Here is a 25,511-nt window from a genome sequence, read left to right as displayed (position 1 = left end):
ACAACAACAACAACAACAAAAAAACTGCTTTAATGCCACTCATCAGGGTATGGCTAGAAATGGAACATGTTTGAAAATTTCAACCTGTAGAGAGTGGTACAACAAAAATGTTTTGCCTTACATGAGTGTGATGTTTGGTCCTTTGAGGGAATTGCAGAGCTTAAAGAAATTTGGACTTTTTTTCTCATAAACTGTGACCTGACAAATAAGGAGGTCAGGGCTGAAAACCTGATTCTCATTTAGGGACCGTGACCCTGCATTCCCCTGGCCTGAAGAGATTAGTAACACTCCTCTGTATCATGCCACTTGATAGTTTTATGGCCTCGAAGCGTCAAATGACCCCATATCTCAGCAGCCTGATCCAAGGGTCTTCCAGTTGGGTTTTCAAAGAACCCAGACTCTCCAAACTTGAACACACTTTTTCCTCTGGCTGATTGGCCAACAGCTGATAAACAAAAAACAAATAAACAAACAATAATCTTATCAATTAAATTACAATGTATTAATTTAAAACTAGATCATGTAATTTATTATGAAGGGCACACATCCCAGTATAACACAGGGATTCATATGAGATCATCTCAAAAAAGTTAGCATGCGGTAGATGACCTTACTTTAATCTATCCAAATACAAATGTCATCAACATTAGGCACTTTGTTGATTTTAGTTTTGGTCAGTATATTACATGAAGCCAAAAGTAACTAAACCCCAAATGTGGTGGTGACATCCATCTGCAGTCAAAGACCAGGCACTCTACTTTTCACCATTAGAGGTCAGGTTTCACACAAATTGGGGTTTGGGGTTTAGTAATGCTTAAATAGAATACCCCCCACCCCCCCACCCCCTACCCCTTCTCCCTACAGTTCTTTCAAATAACCTGATCTTACTGTCAATTCTGTTTTTATTGACAGCTGATAATGTAAGTAGTGCTTATCTCATCATTTTGTCATTGTTGCAGCCTTTTAATGTTGTTTTCTGTTCATATTGTGTCTATTTCTCAACCTTAGACTTTTTACATTCACTAAATCTATTGACACCAACTGATTATTAAACATGGCGGTTGTAACTGACTGCTGACCTTGTGTCTCTGTCACTTTTGTGATGACAGCAGTACCTCCAGTGCCCTTTGAGGGGCAGGGAGACAGCCAGGCATACCCTTACTGTGCTCAGGCACAGGATGGTACACAAAAAGCATAATAGATGGAACAACCTTTCCACTTCTCAAAGAAGCATCATGAGATTCAAAATTTAAGGCATTTATATTTCAGAGCCAAGACTGTTGGAGGAAAATTAAAAGGAGTAAGTTGTTTATTTTCCACTGTCATATTGGAATAATCCAAGTATCTAAACTGGGTTTCTCATAATCTCATAAAAAAGTATGAACTTTCATATCTAAGTTTGTTTCAAGCAAAATACGACAAAAAATTTCAAATAATGTTTTTATCACCCTAGAAATGTTTGATTTCATATTGATTATTTTTAATTTTTAATTTTGCCCTCCATCTATTTCATCATTCATTTTGGTAATTATATGCCAGCTTTGCAATGCAAAGCAATGCCACCATTCTTGATCGTTTTTTTTCTTTATTCCTCCGTAAAATTTCGGTTCACTACTCTTCCCGCAGTTTTGTTGTCACCCCCACACACCAAACACAAAATGTGTGGCCTGATTGCAAGAAGTGCGTTATGACTTTTATAAGCAATCTGACTTAGCGATTTTTTGCAAATCCAGTTTTTACGCAAATTAGCCATTAAAGCCATTAGAAATTATTTGGCGATTTATTTGTCAGGCTTTTCATTGCACAGATTTTGTGCTATGTCCATGCGCAAAAAACGTGCATCTTGTCAGGGATAAGTGGGTTGCCAGTTTTCAAAGCAATCCTGCTTACAGTTTTTCACAATGTCAGATTAAATTCACGTTTTCATGAAAGATTACAAATGAATGAGAAAACGGCTGACAACCATGCATTGCGCAAGTTTACACGTGTCAGCACAAGTAGAATTTTGTGTAAAATATCATCTTGATATCTGTTGTACTTTGGTACAAAACACAGTTTAAGTTTTGGGCTTTTTTTTTTTGCCCAATTCTGAGTTTATAATGGGTGTGCATTGCATGAAATGTTTGGAGCTAGAGTGGGTGACATCATTGCTAAAGTGAAGCAGACCTGTAAAATCATCTCAAAATCTTCTCTTTAACTTGTTTAAATGCCCACAATTTTCACTTCCCCTCCATAAAAACCGGTGAAGTAGTAGGAATATTTGTTCTGCTTCTGAACATCTGCAAAATCTACAGAATCAAAAAAACAAACTTTTGGCTAACTGAGCTACTGAGCGATCTCTTTGACTTTTGCATCTTTCACATAAAATAAGCAAATAAACATTTGATCATATTGAAATACTTATTACACCTGCATATTTGGTGGAAATCTGCAAATGCCTACCAATTTCTACTTAAACCAGTACACACAGTATGTCACCCCCCTTTTGATGAAGTGCAGATCAGAGGCCTACTATAGGATTCTCTCTCTCTCTCTCTCTCTCTCTCTCACACACACACACACACACACACACACACACACATACACACACACACACACACACACACATACACACACACACACACACACACACACACACACACACACACACACACACACACACACACACACACACACACACACACACACAGTCACTCACAAAATACTGACCAGAACTGGATGGCTAGCACCTGAGGGCCTCACAGCGCTGTTTGGGCTTAAGAGTTGAGAGAGTTTTTGTGGTGTATGCACACAAACATAGCTACACATGCACACACTCAACAACACACTTGCAGTAAACCCTTTCCAGATGCATGAAGAGGAAGAGTATGACATGATGAGCAACCAGGAGGGATGCTGGGTTAGGGTCAGCAGAAGTATGTTGTTTTATTTAGCTTAGCCCCCTTGAGTCTTTTCCAGAGCTGTGATTTGTCTTGTTTTCCTTGGTCATAATTCAGAATACCCCCTTTCATCCCTTCTGTCCATTTCTTCAGTCTACAGAGGGTCCCTTTTGGGTCCCTACACACTAAATCACTCTCTTGCGGACGTTTTGGACCTTCTTTGCTGGCAGTGTCTGTCTGTGTGTAAAGTGTGCTTATACAGCAGGTTAACTCATCATCCACTACTTGGCGCTTCTATCTACTTTGGCCCCAAGCCACCCCTCAGAAGTGGGGAATTGTTTCAGAAGAGCATAATTTCTGACTGACAGTGAAAGACTTATCTTTAATACACACGGTAGTGCTTCATTTTATACTCATTAATTTGTTTTTAGACAATGACATCATAGCCTTGTTCACCTGCTCTTTCTAGTGTGGAGTCATTTATACAACCATTATATTAAGACATCTCTGGAGAGGACCGTTCAGTAGAAACAAAAAGGCATTCAATAGATCACACACCTCTGCCAAGGTTATGACCCTGTGTATGCTAAGCAGTGCTGTTGTAATGCATTACTTTTGTCACGGGACAATTCCCTTTCAGCCACTCAGTGTGGAAAATTGATAACTGCTGCTGTGGCCCATGATCAATGTCCCCATGAGATTGTTTGATGTTGCATGGATGTGTGGAATTTACCACCCTAGTTGTGCTAAGTTCTACTTACTGTAGGCCTAGTTTGGCTTCGCTAACTTGAAATGGGCAATTGTCCTTAAACATTTTATGGACAAAATGATTAGTCGATTAATTGAAAAAATGATTGATAGATTAATCGACAATGAAAATAATTTTAGTTGCAGTTAGTTGATAATCAGCAAATCAAATATAATACAAATGCTTATAAGTGGAATAAAAGAGCTGTAATATGACAAATAGTATGGAAAAAAGTGAGCAGTTTAATTGATGAAAATGGCTCTGTATGTTGCCACAGGTTTATCTCAGATTGGTTGAGACATACCAGGAAGCCTGACACACTCATTTAGAGGTCAGTTGAATTTCCTTGTAGCAGCAGATTTTCTGATGGTTGTTTGTGATTTTATCAGATGTGGCTGTTTAATATTTACTACTATAATGTTCTAAAAATAAAAAATACACTGAAAACCATTATTAGCCTTACTAGTTAAAATCATCATTAGCCTATTTAAAAATGACAGATAACACGTCATTGCAGAAGTAAATTGTTTAGTTTTTTCTTGAATTTTGAGATTGACACAATCGTCATCAGACTGGGACCTTACTTTGACAAGGTGGTTGAGCTTGATGTATCCATGACCATATTTCCAGACATACTCTCAAACAAAATTCCAAGCCAAATTCTTGTTTCTGCTATTGTCTCTCTAATGCAGAAAACAAACTTTCAACAGGGAAAAGTAAAGAAAATCAAGCTTCAGGTTTTCGTCTTATGATTACAGAAATGTGAAAGGGTCTGTATTCTTGTTTTTCTGTGTTATTTGAAAAACGGTATAACAAGATTTATCCCTGTTCCTGCTTTATTCATTCCACTGCTGAAAAAATCCATTTGGGAGACGCACAAAATGTGTTTTGCTATTTACAAAAGACACAGGGATAAATCCAGTCTTTTTTCATTTTTGTCATCTTAAAACAAAACAAGAAAACAATCAATTTCATGTCTCTGCAATGTTGTATTTATGAAAACATGCATGGAACATCCCCCAAAGGCTCATCAAATTTAACCCAGCAGTGTCAGTGATATGAGTGAGAGGCTTGTTGCCTTTTTGGCATGTTAGTAGCATTGTGATGGGCCCATAAGGGTTACATTCAAAATGCCAGCCCCCAGTGTCAAAATCCATAATTTCCCCAAGTTTCATGCAAAACAGACCAGATTTTACTGAGTTTCAGAAATTGTGTAGCAAATTTAGTCACAGATATAAAATGTACAGGTGTTTAAACAAATAGAAAAAGGTTGACTGAAATTGGAACAAAAATGCTAAATTATCAACAGAATTGTGCAGTTTGACAGCAGTTTTAGCACCCAGTGACTAGGACAGTCAGTGACCTTTCAGTAGTCTGACAGTATGTAGGCAGAAATAGTTTCTTAATCTGCGGGTTTGTGGCTTATTGCCAATGATGAGCTGCACTTGTCTCACCTATCTTAAATCATGAATGAGTATCTATTTTGCTACCACAATTGCCAAGTAAAGCATTAATGCTTTACTGTAAACCCATTAAATGAAAACCTTTGCATTTGCTGTTTTGAATACCTATGTCGGGTAGGTCTCACTAGGGAAAACTCCTGTGGTGCACAGGAAACGATGCAGTTTATGTTTCTGCCAGTAGGAATGGTTTGTTTTTAATAAATGGAAGAACAGAAAGTGAGAGCTGCCTTTTATAAAAAACAAAAAAACAAAAAAACAATTGAAACTTGAGCAACCAAAAATACAAGAAAAAAGACACCATCATGCTGTTCACACTGATGGACAAGTGATCTTAGAATTGCAGCAGTGACTACTTGGCAGGAAAGTTACCAACAAAATAAAAATTAAAAATGGGGGAGTGGTTGATCCAAAGATTGTGATGTACAGATTTAGCCTTGATATAATCACTGTGAAGAACCGAGAGATGCGCCAGGGACCAGTAATGGACTTGTGGCAATGAAGTTCCCAATCTGCCCTTGTGTAATTTACATAATCTCCCAAAACTTTGTTGGTCTTCATCCACAACTCCTTGTTTCTGTCTGTCTTCATGTGCACTGCTCGGACCACTAATGTTCTCATTACTGGAGGATGGGCTCAGTCATGAATGTCATTAACCAGAGAGCACTAGCTGCTACTCTGGAATAGGCAGCGTGATAGGACAGGGGAGGACAGGGAGAGGGAGGAAAGGTAGACTCTTCATCACTGATCAGTTGAAATTGCTGGTGTTTATTGGGTCCTCTCTGATGCTGTTGGTGTGACTGTATTTGCTGATCAGTCTGATTGTAATGAAAGCCAGTTTGATTCAAAGTTCAAAGTACTTATATATAGCCTTAGTTCCAGACCCATGAATTGCACTTTCACTTTCAAAAATTTTGAGCGATTCATATGGTCTGGTGTTGCCAAATTCAACTGTGATTTCTCACTTGAAAAACTAACCGTTGTTGACATAATCAAGCTCTGCCAGAGCCAGACAGATAATAGCTTACTAGCTAACACTTACTAACACCAGAAATTGGATGATAAAGTTTTAGATGCTGCTATTGACGTTGTTCTGAATTGACTTAGTATGATAAGCTTGGTACCAACGGATTCCTTTGGTTGTCTAGTTTCATATGAAATCAGTATCTTTAAGAATCACGATACTTTAGTGAATCTTAGTATCCCACCCCTAGTAGGTATAGCTGAATTTGCTCCCTGCTTGTAGTTCTGTCATGTTCATGTTGCAGTCACTGCACAAATTAAAACAGTGAAAAACATGATTGATTGCTGCTTATTGTTTTGCCTTTTCCAGGGTATTTTTTCTTCTTTGCTTACAGGTATTGTGATGTATCATAGCTGATTATTTTACAGTATATCACTTGACAGAATCACCTGTTTCATGATGCGATCATTATTGTTGGTAAAATGTTGTGATTGTATCATATTGCAAGTTACTCAAATTAGTAGTGATGTATTTGTTTAAACATCTGACTGTGTGTGTGTGTGTGTGTGTGTGTGTGTGTGTGTGTGTGTGTGTGTGTGTGTGTATAGGACCATGACCTAGGGGACGACACTGTGCTGAATCAGATCAAGCTAGCAGAGCCGGATCAGTATGAGGTGCCTGACCTGAGTGCTGAAGAACAGGCGGTCATCCTGGGCGTCTGGTAAGTCCTCCATAATGCAGCTCAATACTATCTATGGCATCATCAGGACTCATGAGATCTCCAGCACAGCTGTGAATTCACACTGGTTTACCAGTTGAGGGAAATTAGAAAATGTCATGGAAAACTTTATTTGGTCGAAAAATCTGAAGGTTAGATGTTTTTTCTGTTGCGTGTCACCTGAAATTGGCTCTTGGGCCCAGCGGCCATTTAAAATTATTTCTTATCATCATCCAGATCCATTTAGAGCTCATGAACCACCTAATTCAATCTGCCTTGAACTAAGCATTTCTATTATGTGCCGCCATATACTCATAACAGCTTTTTCCTGATGTGTCACTGAAACATTATGCAAATTATAATGATAAAATCTTGAGCTGAAGTGACATAAATTACATCTTGGAAAATGATTTCCAAGGAAGAATGGGTAGGCAATGTTGTATAGACTCTAAATTCTTGTCACATGGTCATATCACAAGGTTACTGCATGATTACTTCCACAAACTAAATAGTCTGTATTGCAGTCTGCCTGTTTTTTTAATTTTCAAACAGTCTGGGAGTCTGACTGTTAAACAAGAGCTTTTATGTGGCAAGAAATATTAGCAGCTGAACTGGAAGGTGATTTAGAAATGCTGCAGGAAGACACTCTGTGTGTGTGTGTGTGTGTGTGTGTGTGTGTGTGTGTGTGTGTGTGTGTGAGAACAGGATAGTCCAAAAATTCCATGACCAGTGGGAAGCCTGGAATATCAGGAAAGTTTGAGAGGTGTATTCCAGAGAGATGTATATAGTTTACATAGTTTTTTTAATTTAATAATATATTTTTTAAAAAATAATTTATCACTCACTCCTCTATTTTCCTCTATGTAATGTCAGCCTTCTGTAAAATATGAAATTCCCTGGTGGGGATCAATAAGTTTAACTTATCTTTTTAACTTATCCAGACACGGAGAGTCAACAAGTTTGATAAATTCTCTGGAGAAGATCGGGAATTTTTTTACAGATGTGTCCTTTATAGGAGTACAGATAAACAGACGTGACACTGACAGACACTGACAGGCTGTGATATTTAAGCCAAGCCAGTGCCAAAATATGATGGGCTGACAGTCAGTCATCGTGAAAGTGTGCACAAACCTAATGCACACTCCCTCAGTCTCTTTAGTCTTACACTGGCAATGTCCTCCAACAGCACTAAAACAGTCACTTCAGTGTTATGCACCCTGCCATTATGCGCCACTGTATATTGTGATCTTTAAAAGCATTCTGACTGATGACATAGCTTTAATTTATAATGCAACATTATTACAGCTCAGGCCAAGCATTCAGTTAGAGCAGTTTGTTCCATCACTGGTGCTTTTGTGTTCCTTCGGTTGGCCTGATATGTTTCAACATGCATCACCTAGTAGCATTACAGTAAGGATGAATCCTTCAGTGGAATACACATGCTGCTCAAGCACATAAGGCAATAATGCACTTGTTCTCATGATTTGAATGGCAATATATTAAGCTATTTGGTTGCAGTAGATCAAAAGTCATGTTATTATATGTTAACATTATATCAAACTCTGTTAAGACCTAACCAGCTACCATGGGTGTAATGAACCATCATTCTGGATGCAAAGTGCGACCATCAGTCATCATCCCCATCTTTCAGATCATGCCACCTTTATTCTGAAATTCTCATGGAGCACTTATGTCACCATTTTCGCCTAAGAGCAACTGAAACTGTGGTAGTAGCTGCTTGCTATCTCCGTGCTAATAATGGCAAGCGTTCAAGATAAAGACGAGGAGGATATTCGCTCCCCTCTAAGAAATAAGTCAGCTGTGTGGAATTACTTTGGCTTCAGGAGAGGAGATGGGTCGACTGACAAAACACATGCTATATGCAAGTAATGCTGTTATGAGATAAGATACTCAGGAAACATGATGAACCTAGCTGCGCACCTGAAAATCAAATACGATGTTGACCCTCATGCTGCAGTTAAAGTTAACATCCCAGCTGCCGCCTCCTCCTCACGGCTTTGACCAGCTTTTTCCACAAAAACTGAGTCACAACTCTGAAATAGCAGTGAGGATCACAGCTGCCATTTAATACTTTATTTGAAAAGAAATTTATTCATTATTGAATGTAATGTAATGTTTTCCATTTAAATGTCTGACAGGTGTAACATCTGTCCAGGGTCTACAGATGAAAAATAGTCTCTTGGCTAAATCTGGTGCATTTACAACAATGTTAATTAATGTGCACTGTCCCTGTTAAATAAACCAAAAAAAAAAAAAAAAAAAAAAAAAACAGATTTCAGTAATAAACATGTCATATTTTAGTTGTTTTGTGAGTTGATATAATGTACAGTAACTAAATGTGTTCATGAGAATATGCTATTGTCTGATATTGATCGCAGCTCCCTGAATCAAATCAAATCGAAATCATTTATATATTCTAACTCAGGCCTATGGTGGGAAACCAAACATTTTGTCAATAGTTATGTACTTAGTAGTATTCTTTCTGGACTTCTTCAGTGTAGGATTGTGCCAGCTTTGCAGACAATGTCTAGTTACAGTGCAGAAGTTTACATTTCAAAAAGTGGTGCTTGGTTTGTGAACTGAAGTAGTTTTGATCCAAATGGAGCGGTTCTGTCGATTAAATGATTGGTTTGCAAACCCATTTTCAGGAGTACATTCTGAGAGAATACACCAAGCTGCTTGTTTCGCAAAAGCAAGATTATCTTCATTTTTCAAACCCATTTATGATTGCCCAATTGACCGCTGTTATAACCAAGTGAGAACCTGCAGCATATTGATAACAGGATCAATACTGAAGTGGCCGGTGAAATGATGATCTCTATGTTTGAGGATGATGCCAGATAATCTGTAAATAGGGCCTAGGTTCCAAAATAGCAAACTTATGATTAAAATTATGCAAAGAGAGCACTGTTTTGAAATTTCTGACATTTGGCAATTCCAATAAAGTCTATGGCAACTGTTTCAAGTTGTTAGTAGAAAGTACACCAGAAAAATCTTTTCGTCACACACAGATTAGTCTCTCTCTGTTTGCAGTTACAAACAAACGTTGTAATACTACCACTAAGGGACTCAAGGGGTCTTCAAAGGCATTGCTACTGATGAAAGATGTAATTACTTGTACTAAATCAGTGTTTAGTTCCCAGTGGATTTGGGTGGAGGACGAGTTGCTACCATAAGATGGACTGGAGAGGTCAAATATGTCGACAGAGGAGCCAGTCAGGTTGCTGAGATGTGATTGATGAGGACAGTTAGAGGTGCTTCCATTCCCATTTAGTCATGGGTTGAAGTTTTGTGTGGGTGGGATCACGAGTGACACATCATCAGTTCTTTTTGTAATCTGCCTTTTGTGCATATAGTTACCTGGCTGTGATATGAGTCCACATGGTGGGGAAATATCCTCATTTGTAGGGCTGTACGATATGATGATATATTTTAGTAGTATAGCAGTTAGTCCTTATATTGAGCTTTAGTCTGGTTGCGGTACGAGGGGGTGGAGGCTTTTTACTGCTCCAGTCATCCCTCATGGATTAAAATTGGTGTGGATATAGAACCAGGTTAACCCCACATCACTCAGTAATTTGATCGTAGCAATAATTACATAATAATTAATCGACATAAATCTGATGCATGTTTTATGAAAACTGGGTCTTCTATCCAAAAAGTGTATGTTAATGCATTTTATATTGATTGTTTGCATCATGATATTTATGATCAGGAGGTGATGGTTTATCTTCTTTTTTATTTAACACTACATGGATATTCGTATATTCTGTATATTCAAATACTCTCGTAAACACTTCATTTCACTCATGGTGCTGCCCTAAGTGGTAAAATCCACCCATCTAGTACCTATACAGAGCTAAAACAAGCCACAAAGGGTAGTTAGAGTGCAGTTAGACCCACATCTGCTCCCAACCTTTTCTTTCTTACTTTCTACCTCTGCCCTCCCTGTCCTCCCACTTCACCTTCTTTGAGGTAAAGTGGGAGTAAAGGGAGAACAGGGAGATGTGAGTCAGAGGAATGTTGGGTTCGTGGTGGAGTTTGCAGTTGAAACCGTGCTCCTGTTGACAGATGCTGAGAGCTGGCTTCAGGCAGTGAGGAAAGTAAGGTGAGGGACGAAGCGCCAAAGTGGCAAAGCTGAGGAGAAAGGAGGAGACAAGGAATGACTTCAGGCTGCAGTATAGAGTGAGGAAAAATCAGAGGGACAGAGTGCTCCAGTTTACTCTAGACTTAGGTCAAATCACATTTAGGAATTTTTTTAGTTATGTGTTTTAACATGCTCAGAGCACTGATGGGTCTGGCACATAGGACAGGGAGAAAATGTAGACAACCTCAAGAGCTAAGTCAGATTCATTTAGACCGTGATTATATAGGACAAGCTTTTAAATACAACTATGTCTTTGCCTATGCCTATGCACCTTGCATTTTGGACATGGTGCGTTTTCAGGAACTCCTTCTCTTTTCAGAAAAACATGTTCATTTATGCTCTCAATACTTGGCTGGGTCTCCTCTAGCACAAAGGACTGCATCGATATGGCGTGGCCAGGGGCGCCGTATATGGGGGAAAAGTTAGGACAATTCCAAGGGCCCTTGGCTGACAGGGGCCCCAAAAAATAGGTAAAAACTAATATAAGATTATTAAACCATCATCGAGTAAATATGTATAATTTTTTTTTTTTTTTTTCATGGGGCCCAAAATTCCTGGTGGTGACCCTGGGCGTGGCATGGAGGCTATCAGCCTATGGCACTGCTGAGGTATTATGGAAGCCCTGGCTGCTTTGATTACGGTCTTCAGCTCATCTGTACTTGATATAAAGTTTGTTGTAACCACTCGTCAGTATCTCACTTCCTTTTTCACTGGAATCTAATACAAGTCTATCAGAGGATGGTCATATATGGCACCTAAATCTTGAGAAAATGTATCTATTTTCTTGATTAGCTGAGGGCTCTGTTCTGATCTCTTGACTAAGACGGTAGATTCATCTGCTATCTCAGCTATGTACAGATGATTTCCGCCCACATTTAAAGGCTATTTTTTATGAAAATAGTCAACAATTCTGCAGCTAAAATAAAGAATAACCTAGAGCAGGAACAACCCTGCTGAATTGCTTGTTTAACCTCAAATCTTTTAGAAGTTCCTTGAGGGAGGGAGTCTGAACTATTACAATCTAGACGAGCTGAAGGTCGCTATCAAAGCAGCCTGGGCTTTCAGAACACCACAGCAGTGCCACAGGCAGATGGCTTCCATACCACGCCACACTGAGGCAGTCATTTGTGCAAGAGGAGAACTGATCAAGTATTGAGTGAATAAATGAGCATACTTTTCAGAGGGTCAGCATTTCTGTGTTATAAAGTCTATTCTATTCTGTTCTATTCTATTTTATTCAAATATTTTGAGATACTGGATTTTTGAATTTCATGAACTGTAAGCTCTAATGATCAAAACTAAAACAAAAAAGGCTTGAAGTATTTCACTTTGTGTAATGAATCTAGAATATATGAAAGTTTCACTTTTTTAATCTTTTCCAGGATATTCAGATTTTTTGAGATGCACCTGTTCTCGATTTGAAGTGAAGCAAATGCCCACGCCAGTTCTACCCATTCAATTTCTATGGCTGCCTCTGAGTATGCACACCTCCATACTCAAAAAGCATGCCTTTAACCTCTATCAGTCTGCTTACCCTCGTGCTTCTTTTAGTTTCTTTTATCAGTTGGCTCCCCCGTCCTCAGAGTTCTTAATTTTGTAGTCTTACTGTTTCTCTAGCACCAGCCGCTCCATTTGTATCTACCAGCTGTGAAAATCTTTGTACCAATTCCACATCGTTTCCGTATATTTCATCCACTCTTCACATTTCATAATTCAGTCAGTCCATAATGCATTTCCCTTTAGCTTTTCTAGATATTCATTTTCACTGTTGGTTTTTGGAAATGCTTTTGGTGCTAACTGTAGTGTTAAGGCCACTAAAGACAGCAAGTGGAGCTGATGTGGCACAGATAACTCTGATTTCATTTCCCATGTTATCAGACATGCTTGTTGAGATATCCTGCGACCGGGAGCGGACAGCACTAGCGGCTTGCAGACATGAAGCATTTTTTTCCCACCTGGAGTCTATTTTTCCCATCACCCACTGAAGAAAGCCATCGAAAAGCACAACAAAGCACCAGAGAATAAACTATATATTACCTTATATTAACACTGTAGGTTGTAGTAGCCTTTGTAACCTGAACTCTGCATATATCTTCTCTATATACATATACATTTCACCATACACTGATGTGTTGACTAAAACAGGAGGGAATTATAATTGTTTTTTATATATCTCTCAAAGAATGCATTTTTTGTTCAATGAGATCATTCATTAGAGAAAATCCAATATTGGCCAGACTCCAGTTCCTATGTATTCCAAAACTACTTGAATTGTGCACCAGTTTTGCAATGCTCAAACACCACAATGTAAGTAGAAAAGTGATTTAACCTTTCCATAGGCATAAACCCAGGTATCATGCAACAATGAATTGACCCTTTTTCTCCCAACCACTGACTCAGGTTGAGTACATCACCATGCTCTAAGAAACTGCTATCCCTGCTTCAGACACTTTAAAATAAAATTCTGGAGGCAAACACTGAAATTGGCCTTTGATTCAACACATAGACAGCCCTGCCCTGTATAGACTCCCCTGTCATGCACTTTTGTTTTGTAAAGTAAATCATGAGCCCATGACAAGGACATTTTATGCTGGGAAAGTGCAAATAATATGTTGAGACTAATTTCCAAATTCCTTATATGCAGGTATGGACCTGCATATAGATATATGTTTTAACAGAAGACTTTTGCTTTTTCAATAGGACACCAGCTCACCTGTCTCACTCTGACCAGAATGTTATGTGTGAATGAGCTTACATGCCAGGATGATCAAATTTTCCTGGAGGGTTAAAAAGTTGAAGAGTCCTTGATCAAAAGATCAGAGAGTTGAGTTCATCACACTTCTCTGAGCTTGGGGAATGTGACCTTGTCTGGGATTCATCTTTCCCTTCTGTTCACATGCTGATCACTTGGCAACTCTCTTCCATGTCTCTCAAAAATACATCACTTTAAAAGTACAGACATTAAAGCTCAGGCCGAATTCTACACTTGACAAAGTATTATAAGTTGATGCAATTAGAGATCTCATGAATCTCTGATGCAGGAAACGAATCCTCTTAGCCAGTTAGTTGATTGCGGTTCTCTGTCGAGTAATCAAGGGCTAATAAAATTGGCCTCAGGGAATGCCTGTTTTTCCTCAATGCCCGCTACCTGCCCATTGCAGCTCCCTGGCAAGGCGCCAGCTGCCAGTTACACCTGGCCAATCTTTCTTATGTCATCAGAGTTATATTGAAGCTAGACCTCCTTCTCTGTTCTTACTCTTTCTCTGTGCAGGTCTTATTTAATTACTGAGTCTGCTGAAAGCTTCTAACATAGACTCAAGATCACAATAAACATGGCTTGGCCTTTAAGGCAGAGGAAGTAAATAACATTTAATTGCACACCAATGTACAGAATCATTGACCCTACACTGAATCAAACAGGCTTCACACAATAGGAATTGGCCTTCTTGAGCAAACTCTTTCATTTATTTTATCAAATAAGTTTGTGTTTGACCAAAAGAAGATATGCATTTGACTCTCTGACTGTAATTGAAAAGGAAGAAACCACAATAAACATACTAGAATTAATTCAATATGCCTCTGGCCTTCTTTGAACTTGTTTAGTGCCCTATCCAGAGCTTTGTACTGAACAATCAGTTATGCCTGGTAGGACATGGTCTGTGGAAAGGGATGAGTTGTGGATGGGATCCAAGGACTCTGCTTCACAGAAGCCATGTGTTCTGTCCACATGGCAGTCTTGATACTCATCAATGACCATATTTAACTGGAGCCAGTGAACCAGATATGCTTTCTGGGTACTTTCCATGGCTATGGATCACCAAATCTACTTTCACATCCAAACAGTTATATTTTGAAAATTCAGCAGTCAGCTTTAAAAAAAAAAAAAAAATAGGCCACCATACTGGTCAATGTTTTCTTAGGGCGTTTTCACACCTGAAAGTCCGAACCAAACGAGACAGGTGTGAAAACGCCCTTAAACTTCGATATCACTTTAAAGTTCCGGTTCTCAAACTGGCATCTGGGGATCCCCAGGGGTCCTCAGAAAAATGTGGGGTATTTTAGTTTCATCATTATTTCGATGACTATAGGTTAGCTCAGTGAGAGAGTGTATAAGAATGACTAGTCTGTTCATACGTTTCACATTCTTCACTGTTTAGGTGAAAATTTACGGTATCGACAGCTATGGAATAAATAAATGTTATCAGATGTGGACCCCTGAGGCTACATCTTATCAAATACTTGTTGGCATCCTGATGTATATAGATTTGGGGGTCCTTGACACCAAAAAGGTTGAGTACCCCATACCAGTGAGGGTACCATACCAGTGATTTTGATTGTTTGGCCCATTTGCTACAATTTAACCAAATTTTACATTGTAACAAACCATTTCCAAATCACGCGGTGGCTAAAAATTTCACAACACATAATCAAAATCCCTCGATTTTTAAATAGGAATTTTTGGTTGAAACAGCCACCTTGCAGCTAACAAAGTCATTTCCGTTCTTTAACTATGGAACTAATAATTGGCTGTGTCAAGCTCCCGTTTCCCTGTGAACTATTTCTGGTGAGGGGACTATTTTACTCTGCCGAATTTCAAGTCATCAAAACACAAGAGTGCTGCTGCTTTTTGGAAAACTAATGTGGACAATGCTATTACAATGACAGAACACTGGTGTGAAGAAAGTTTGAAAAAACACATCCCAAACAAATCCCTGTCAGCTAGGAGGAGAGAGAGAGAGAACTGACATTTCCAACAGTATTGTATAGCAATCAGGAAGAGCTGATTCAGGTGTGGCTCATCCTCCTGACACACCTCTGCCTTCCACACAGGAACAGGAAAAACACACAAGGTGCCACAAGCAGAGTGGGAGGGGTTGTCTGTTAATGGATCGATTTGCCATGACATTGTATGAGCAACAATAATCGCCTCCAGTTGGAAATCTGGTGGTTTATATGAATCGGAGAGGCTTGTGAGATTGGGAGCTGGTTATTTTTGTGGTAATTATTCAGCCATAACTGTAATATTCAAAGATATACAGATAGTCAAATCAAGTCAATTTTATTTTACAAATATAATACAATTTTACTTTATAAATACAATACAACAGATAAATACAATGGTCTCAACACAACAGTACCGCCTGTTTTTCCCAATTGGAAACATTTATTACTGTTAATTTGAGGGGCATCGATTTCAGAATTTGCGAACTCATCAAGACTTTTGTCCTTTCTCATCCCTGCTCAAATTATTTCCTGGACATTGAACCATATTCATGGCTATTGGGAGAATTTGTGCTAGTGTTACAGTTGAATTTGTACAACTGCAACACACCAGATTTGGAAATGTTAGAGCACGCTTAAACTCAAACTCAAAAAAATGAACAACAAACATGACGCCCGTCCCCTTAAAATCAATCAATCTTCTGTTCTCAGATGGCTTGATGATATAGATAAATGGTCTTTTAAACTCGGGGACAATAAAGGGCCTGTCCATTAAAATACAGAGATGTCTGTCTAATGGCTAGAGCACTTGATCACTCACTAGCCCACATCAGCTAAAGCAGCTGGCCGTTAAGAAATCAATACAGGGAATCAAATCATGCTATAACATTGTCATCTAAGGATGGAGGGAGGGTGGCACTAAACAAGCTTGAATCCTTTTGCTGCTCTTTAAAGGTTTATTGTAATATCTTATGTAGACCATCTCAGATTGCAGTGCACTGTGTGAAACGTATGTGTTGTGTTAAAGGCAGACCATGCAGTTTCAAAAGGGAGGACACCTCACCATTTTATGATGTGGTAAAGAAAGACAAATGCCTTTCAATTCTCAAAAGAATAGAGCTTAGAAATGCCCCTGGAGGTCAGGATAACTCTATTACCCCATCATAACCCAAAATATAGGAGCATTCCACTGCACTGTTCATGTTTTTGTGAACATTTGACATCAACACACTCGATTCATGACAGGCATTTAAAAATGTTCAATTAATCCTCTGGGTTATCAGTCTTGGCATGAACCTGAGGCGGTTTCTCCTTCCTCAGCCCCATCCCTAACATTAGTAAACAAAGTGGTGTGCTCTCCCATTTGAAACTACATAGTCTGTCTTTAAAGATTTTGTGTGTATTGTGTATTGATCAGAGTGTACTGTCTTATAGCGCTGACTTCCAAAAGAACAATCCAGTCCACAAACTGACAGAGGAGGAGCTCCTGGCTTTCACATCCGTAAGTTATTGTCATTATTTTAAAGGAAAACCATGAGATTTAGGTTTGTTTTTCAAGTATTTCTTTTGACTGGCAATATTCTTTGGTTCAGCTGAAGAATGCTCAGGAAATAATGCAAGCTACCTTGGCGGCAAGCAGATAAATGCTGAAAGTTTTTCTCCATGATGTTAGAAGTGAAAAAAAAAAAAAAAAAAAATCCCAGATCATTTCTGAGAAGTGAGAATTTCCGCACTGTTAGGTTGCATATACAACCTCGGTATGAGTTAGTGGTCCAGCATAGGAAAACCGAAGCAGGGATCCTCACAAGATTTAATTTGTCCAAATTAAAATCTTGTTCCCCATGCAACAGTTAAATTGCAGTCTTAGTTACTCTAGTTAGTTAATGCAGCATGCTAGCATCTCTTAGTGCAATTTTACATCTCAAATTTATGCATTTAACCTTATGCTATGCAGTTTTTTGTTGTTGTTGTTGTTGTTGTTTTTTAATTATTTTGTTTTGGCATTTCTGCTTCATTGGACTGTCACAGTGGAGAGAGATAGGAAAGACAGAGCATAGAGAGGGAATGACATGTAGCAAGGGTTCTGGGCAAGACTAAAACCCAGGCCGCTTTGGTTTATCTTTAATATTTTGTGGTACACACTCTACACCAGGGGTCATCAAGTAAAATCCAAGAGGTCCACTTTCACAAAATGGCCACAGGCCTGGGTCCGGTGAAGATGCATGTGTTTTTTACGCCCTCAATTGATGTGTTTCCTTGAATATTCCTATCGAATTATTACATTTGTTGTAATTTTACTGTACAATACCCATTTGAAATATCAATCACTTCAGCAGTGCAGTACTTTATAATCAAAGAAAGTACACCACATTTCAATGAATTTTCAACACTATTTATTGAGACCACATTTAAGATGAATTTCACATTTAAAAGGGATTATAAATAAAACGTAGGCTACAAACAAATGTATAAAAAGGTCTGCATTTAGAAAATGCTTTTTAAAAAAGTGCATCTGAAATTAAAGTGCTTCATTTTAGAAAAATAAAATAAAAAGTGTAGCTTGAATTTCCCTGAAACATGTCACTCAACACTTCAAGCAACTGAACTGCTTTAACAGCTCATTTTAATTTGAACAAAATAGCAACTGAAATGCTTTAACAGCTCATTTTAATTTGAACAAAATAGCAACTGAACTGCTTTAACACATCACTTTATCTGTCTTTATCCTCTTTCTTACTCTCTCCTACTTTCTCATCAGTTTCTCACTCAGTGAGAGAATGTTTTCCAGCTAAGACTTTCTGGGCTAAGACTTTCTGGGCTGGAATGATGTCAGGGCCATCCTCCTACACATGTGTAGGTGGTCATTAGTGAGCCTGTTGCAGTATTTGTCTTTAATAATGTTCATGGTAGAGAAAGCTGCTTCACAGCTGTAGGTGGAGCCAAACATGGTCAAAGTGTACAGAGCTACTTTACTCAGACCTGTGAAGCCTTTCCCAGGGACCATTTCTGGCCAGAAAGTGGCAGGTTCAGTTCTTCCAAAGTGCTCCTTCAGAGCCACATCTGCTTGCAGGTCAACCAGTTCCATCTGGAGAGGACCAGCTTGAGATGTGACATCCCTTGAGAACCCCGTGACATCTGTGTTGAAGAGGGGATTCTGGATGAACAGGGTGCGCTGCTGTCCAAGGCTGAAGCTGTCGAAGCGTTGGCTGAAGTTTTCAATCAGTTGGTCAACAAAGTTCACAAAAGCAGACACATCTCTCTGCCCCTGCACCTGCTCCTGTACTGTAGGGAAGTGTGCACAGTCTCCCTGCAGGTCTTCCTTGAACACCTCCAGTTTCCTCTGGTAGGAGTTGGACGGCTGTCATCAGGTCACAAACTGAATTGTTCTTGCCCTGTAGCTTCAGATTCAGTTCATTCAGGTGAGAGGTAATATCAACCAAAAAAGCCACAATATCCATCTTCTCCTCATCTTCTAAAAAGCGAGAAAAAACTGGGTTGCCTTGTTGCCCTTTAGCTGTCCTAAGAAATCTGCATTCTCCATCCGGATGAACAAAAAGCTCTCCAGCACCCTGCCTTTGCTGAGCCATCTTACATTGTTGTGCAGGAGAAGGTCATCAGCTTTGGCCTCCACTTCGCTGAGGTATTCTCTGAGCTGGTGATGCTGCAGGGATGAGGATTCCCGAAGAAAGTTGATCATTTTCATCATTGTGTTCATCACCTCAATAGGAGAAAAAAAGAAGAGAGAGGGAGAGAGGGAGTCATATTTATTTGTCACACAAGTAACAGGTAAAATGTAGCCTACATTGAAATGTTGGCTACTGGTGGCTGTGGTGTATAGAAGACTACACTAGAAATACAGTTAACGTTAACTCCAAGTTAGTTACACAGACAAACACACACAGACGAAATGTAGGCCTACCTCAGCGTACTCTTCACACAGGAGGGCACACAGGGCCGACTGATGAATGATGCAGTGGTAAGAGATGAGCTCAGCATGGTCCTCTTTATTCTTGCCACGGCTCCTTTCTCTCGTCCCACCATAGATGGGGCTCCGTCTGTGGTTATGGACACCACTTGTTTCAGATCTATTCCCGTTAGCATCTCCTTGGACTTGTTTTTATTTATTTTTATTTAACCGTTATTTAACTGGGAAATCCCTTGAGATTAAAATCTCTTTTTTCGAGGGAGACCTGGCCAAGATGAGCACATTCACCTCCTAGATATCTTCATCTTTTGTGCTTGTCTGAAAGACGACCTGTAGATATCTTCATCTTTTGTGCTGGTCGTAAGGGGGGTCACACAGATCAAACAGATCCTCACAGAACACTTTCTTCTCTTTGTTGAAGAACCTTACATAAACTAAAAGCTGAGCATTATTGGTCACATCAGTTGACTCATCTACAGCTAAACCCACACAAGGTGCCTTGCTGATTGCTTCAGTCAGCTGTGCAAGCACATCCTCGGTTAAAACCTCACACCTCCTCATGGCTGTCGCTGCTGACATTGGTATTTTTTTTCACTTTTTTGCATAGCTCTTCTTGTTGTTTACCGTCAGTCACGGTTTCAACTATTGCCAGTGTGCACTGTTTGACAACCTCCGAGTCAGTGAATGGTTTCTTTTTTTGACCCAAGATCCAGGCAACTCGGAGGGAACATTCACATGCACGTTGCTGGCCAGTGAATGAGTTGGTCATGATCCTTTTGGATCGATCACACTGGGCTCTCAACTCCTGTATTCACTGTGCCCTAAGAGCTGATGTCACAGGGTATTCTTTCTCAAAACTAGCCTTGTGTTTCTGCTCGTAGTGTAGTTTAATGTTGCTACTTTTAATAATGGCCAGAGTCTGGTTGCATAGGAGACACATGGGTTGTGTGCTTCCCTCGGGCAGAATGAACATGAACATGTAACTCGGTCCACTCTTCACAGAACACCCTATTTTCGCTATTTTCCTTTTCCTTATTTTAGAACACAACATGTTTGTTACTTAGCTTCTCTTCTGTCAGTGTGTGTCTGTCTTGTTCTCTCGCTTCGTTTTCAGTCTTGAAAAGCTTTGATTGGCTCGCATCGTGCCAGAGCTCTGATTTGATTGGTTAGTGTCGCACCATATAGTAAACAAGTGACGCAATGCACTACCCGAAGCAGCACATGCAGTTTCCTGCACCATGAGAGAGCTAGAGAGAAAAAAACTCATTGGTTTTAGCTATAGGGCTTGGGTCCGGGCTGGACTCTTTCTGGGTCTGGATGTGGTTTAATGAATTTAACACAAAATGCAAAAAGAAGAAATTTAATGGTTGTTTGCAATTTATTGCAAACAACCATTAAACTGAAATAGGCTGTTCATCACCTGATCAAAAGTTTAAGACCACAGCCTTTAAAAGCCTAAATCTTCACAAAAATGTGGATTCAGTGTCATTTTCTGTCAGGTATCCACACTGTCATGACCTCCTGATGGCAATGGAAATCCATGCCATGAATCTCCCAGCGCTCAGTTTTTGTGCTGATGTTAATGCCAGAGGAGGTTTGGAACTCTGCTGTTATTGAGTCAGCAGAGCGTTGGCCACTTTTACGCACTATGAGCCTCAGCGCTCGGCGACCCCACTCCTTACTTGGTCTGCCACTTGGTGGCTGTGTTGCTGTGGTTCCTAAACACTTCCACTTTGCAATAATACCACGTACAGTTCATTGTGAATATGTAGGAGGGAAGAAATTTCACAAACTGGCTTGTTGCAACAGTAGCATCCTATTACGTTCCAATTGCAGTACCATGCTAGAATTCAGTGAGCTCTTTATAACGACCCATTTTTTCACAAATGCTCATAAAGACCGACTGCATGGCTAGCTGCTGGATTTTTTACACATTTGATAATTCAGTCATTAAGAGGCCCAATACTTTTGTCCATATAGTATTTCTGTAACATATCATAAATACCTTTGTTAACGCATTCCCTTTATATCCTCCACTTAGTATGTTTAATAATAGCTTTATTTCTATAGTACTTTTTAAAAACCCACAGTTCAAAGGGCCTCACAAAAATAAAAAAAATACATCACAATACTGTCAGATAATAAAAACGTAAAATAAATAAAAACAAAACCAAGTAAAAATAGAAGAAGGAGCAGAGTAATTAAAAAGGCTAAAAGTCAAAGATTAAAAAAAAATTAATAAATACGAATTTTTGCAAAAAGGCAAATCTATAAAAAGGTGTCTTCAGATGTTGCTAATGCCATCCCTACAGAATATCCCTTCTTTCCAGTATTGTCTCCTGTAGAGAATTGTTTCATGGTAATAGCCCTGGACAGCTGTTTCCAAGAGAAAATCATGGATCATGTAGAACAGGATTTCTGAAATATAAAGTCTACCTAATACATTTATTGTTTAGGACCCCCAGATTGACGCACCTTAGACCACAGATAGGATTTTTGTTCTATAAATTTTAATCGAGATATTCTCTAGTAGAGTAAATTATTCTGAAATTAAACTTTTCCTCATGATGTGGACCCCCTCAATTCTCATCAACCTTTGGATGGCCTCAGACCTCAGTTTGAGGGCCACTGCTATAGACACAGAGAAAGAATTCTTGGAATGATGCATATGTTACAGCCTCTCTCTGTATGGTTCCCACTCTAACACAAGCGGTCTTGTCCTTTCTCATCTCATTTGCAGGCAAGTATTGTTTTCCTCTCTGCTCATCCCTCTTTCTCTTTGACAGCAGATGCCAGTCATACCCACTGGCACCCCCACTCTCCTCACCCCATACCTGTTCTCTACACAGGGACACAGACCATCTCTTGCATCCATATGCTTTTGTGCTTTGCTGACCATTCTGGCAAAATCTATTGATGTAGCACAAATACAGTGACTGTCCAAAACCATAAGAGTATCAGGTGAAGCCCTGAAATAAGTGGTATGTGGTTTGGAGTGAAACGGATGTGGCTGACCTCAGAGACTTATGTTGCTGTCATATTGTTTCCACATGGACACAGCCAGACCTTGTCTGTACTTTAACATATTTGACTGTCTGTTCTTTATACTGTTTGTGCTGCAGAATAAAGACAAGACAAGACTGGCCCACCCTATTCCAGATATAATTTCTGTTGCCATTATTTGATAAATAAGAACAATAATTAACGTAATGAGTAGGGCACTACCATTACTAATCTGCATCAATACAAGTTATTGATAAAATATTGATAAAAGCATCGGCCAAATGGGATGACTATTATTTTTTAAAAGACAAGGTAAAGTCTCACTGACAACATGACACAAAATGATAAAAACCAAAATACATGTTATACATCAAAGTTGTTAGAACAGCTGCCTGACTATAAGCTGTTGGGACCCAATTCAGACTTTGATGTAAGTGCCAAGCAGAGGTCAGTTCAGTGCTCAGTTAAGTTTTTGCCTATGCATTCAACCCTGGACTTGCATTCAGAGATGAATGGCCTCCTGCAAGATGCAGCCTTTAGCTGATGAAGAATCAAAGTGCAGTCGGTCAGACGTTAGGGAGTGTTCCCTTGTAACATGAGTATTTTTTGTTTGTTCACTTAATTAGCACTATTTCGGTAGTTCAAGTTCCAGTTTATTTAGAGCTCTTAATCATAGTTATAGTCTCAAAGAACACTACAAGCCCACCGTTTATAGACAGCAAAATGACACCTCCTAACTTTGACCCTGACAGCAGGTGAGAAAAAACTCCCACAGAACCCCAAAGGCAAACAGAGGGAAAAAGCGAAAGAAATCTTTTGAAAAACCACAGAGAGAGGGAAGCCCCTTCCAGGCTGGCCAGGAGTGCAGTGAGTGCCAGGTGGGCAATTATTTGGGCTATTTGGTAATATTCCACTTATTTTTAATAGAAGTACTTCAAGTAGGTATCCTTCAGATCATGAACCTTATGTGTTCCATTTGAGATGATCTGTTATGCTTTCGCTGCAAAGTGTTGCATCATGCATATCACTAGTCGTTTTCTCCCAGTCGTTTTCTTTTGACATGGTTATGTTTTAATGTGATATAGTGTGGACTGCATAGTTAAATAGTATATCAAAAAATTGATGCTCTAAGGCAACAAAATTCTCACACTGTACCAACTGCTTCCATTTGACTTGAAGGTACAGATGTCCACTTTAGTTCTAAGACTTTTCTTTCTTGCTCTCTTAACAAAAGATGCTAATAAAATGGCCTTTCATAACATTAAAGCACATGGCATGGATAATCATATTACTCAGAGTGTATTGTCATCATGTTTGCCAAGGTTTCCAATAACTGTCAGTGGATATATGTTCTAGTGTCTACATTTCAGATTCTCCATTTTTATCCTTATCCTTCTCTTCATGTTGTTATTGCCAAGAACACCACATGTTTTACTGTGCGTGCACTTCCTGTAGTCCACAACAGTGCCACTTGTCAGGGACTACAGTTAAATGAGACAGATACCACTTACTGCTTCATAAATGGGTGTTTTTTTTTCCAATATAGCTATTTTTTTTTACATTTGTACTTACTTTTGTTTCCTTCCCATTCATTATTGTGGAGTTATTTCACTCCTTTAGCTCCAGCTTCTGAATGTGTTTGCATTTTTAATGTAAACTCTGTTGCCACATTCTGAAGGAGGAGTCCTGCCAACTCTGAGTCACTGACTGAAGTATGATATCTGGTATATCCTGAGCAGCAGATGACCTTATCCTCTAGAGTTCTGGCCTTGAGTCTCCATGCAGAGCAGAGTGTACTAAACATACAGGAATTGATGTCACATATCTGCTTTTAAAGTCTTGTCAATAAATTGTATTCTTGTTGGGGTGGCAGCCAAGTGATATCTTATCCAGACTAGGAGAGGTTGCAGCACCCCATCTGGCATCTGAACCCAGTCAGAGGTTATTATTTATTTCTTTATTTGCCATTCTGCTTTATTGGACAGTTACAGAGAGACAGGAAGGACAGGGTGGAGAGATAACACAGCAAAGAGCCCAGGCCAGAATTGAACCTGGGCCACTAGCACACTATCTCACAGCTGTGCTTTGTGAGAGTGCTCTGTAATGTTGGATGTTTAGCAGTTTTGGCCCAGGTTACAAAGGCGAGCCAGTGTCCTTTTGTCAGCAACTATAACCGTTCTCAAGCTCACTTGCCTTGAAGCTGGGAGTAGGCTCTAGAAGAGTATTGCAAGGGTAGGGTCCATTTAGGGTGATAAGCCTTCAGCGGAAGGAATGTGATGAGACAGGAAATTAAAAGCAAAAAGAAAAGAATCAAACAGTAATTCTCTCGAGGCTGACCCAGTGGCTGGTATTGCCTTGGGCCAAAACTCCCTGCAGCTTTTAAAGCCAAAAAAGAGTCTCTCTGGAAAAATAATCAGTTCTTTGTGAGAGAATCACTGAATTTAAATGTTATCTTCCTGTGAGTGCGCACTGACATCTTAGCCACTTTGCCCCAGGCAAGATGGCAAGCTGATCAGGGGTAGAGAGGTAAGACAGGGGCCTGCATAGCCACTGCTGCACTGTTGCTGTTATCAAGAGAATCATGCTGCTGAAGAACTTCCTCATTTTTCTCTTTTTTTCTTCCTCTTTTCCTCTATGTGTATACACATCATGGTAGTCCAAGATTCCAGTATCACTGGGGATGCTTCTAGTTCTCCCTTTCCTTCTGTTCTGTTACATTACCTTTTTTGGAAGAGAATGCTGAAGGAACAGTAAACAATAACAGAGCTGAGGTAGCGCTTTGGCTCAAATTAAATTCAGCAGCTTTCATCAGTTTTTAAGTGCTATAAATACCACTTTAAAAGCTGTTGTTTTGTACTGGGTTAGAGATAGACATAGAATAGAGTAAAATCGGTACGGGACTTAAATTCAATCAAGATGGTGTA

The 25,511-nt window shown here is 39.4% G+C and overlaps 1 protein-coding gene across 1 annotated transcript in view; it reads left to right on the top strand.

Annotated features, from left to right (window-relative positions):
- Positions 1 to 25,511, top strand: part of ttc27 (tetratricopeptide repeat domain 27) — a 163,241-nt gene that overhangs the window by 55,314 nt on the left and 82,416 nt on the right. Inside the window, exons 8-9 of the mRNA XM_030070908.1 lie at positions 6,660 to 6,772; positions 17,094 to 17,160. Of these exons, the coding sequence (XP_029926768.1) occupies positions 6,660 to 6,772; positions 17,094 to 17,160 (180 nt within the window). The remainder of the gene's footprint in view (positions 1 to 6,659; positions 6,773 to 17,093; positions 17,161 to 25,511) is intronic.

This window comes from Myripristis murdjan, chromosome 15, assembly GCF_902150065.1.
Source record: "Myripristis murdjan chromosome 15, fMyrMur1.1, whole genome shotgun sequence".
In the NCBI taxonomy this organism is placed as follows: Eukaryota; Metazoa; Chordata; class Actinopteri; order Holocentriformes; family Holocentridae; genus Myripristis; species Myripristis murdjan.
Note: the sequence above shows the minus strand (reverse complement) of the source record. Positions and strands in the feature narration are given on the sequence as shown.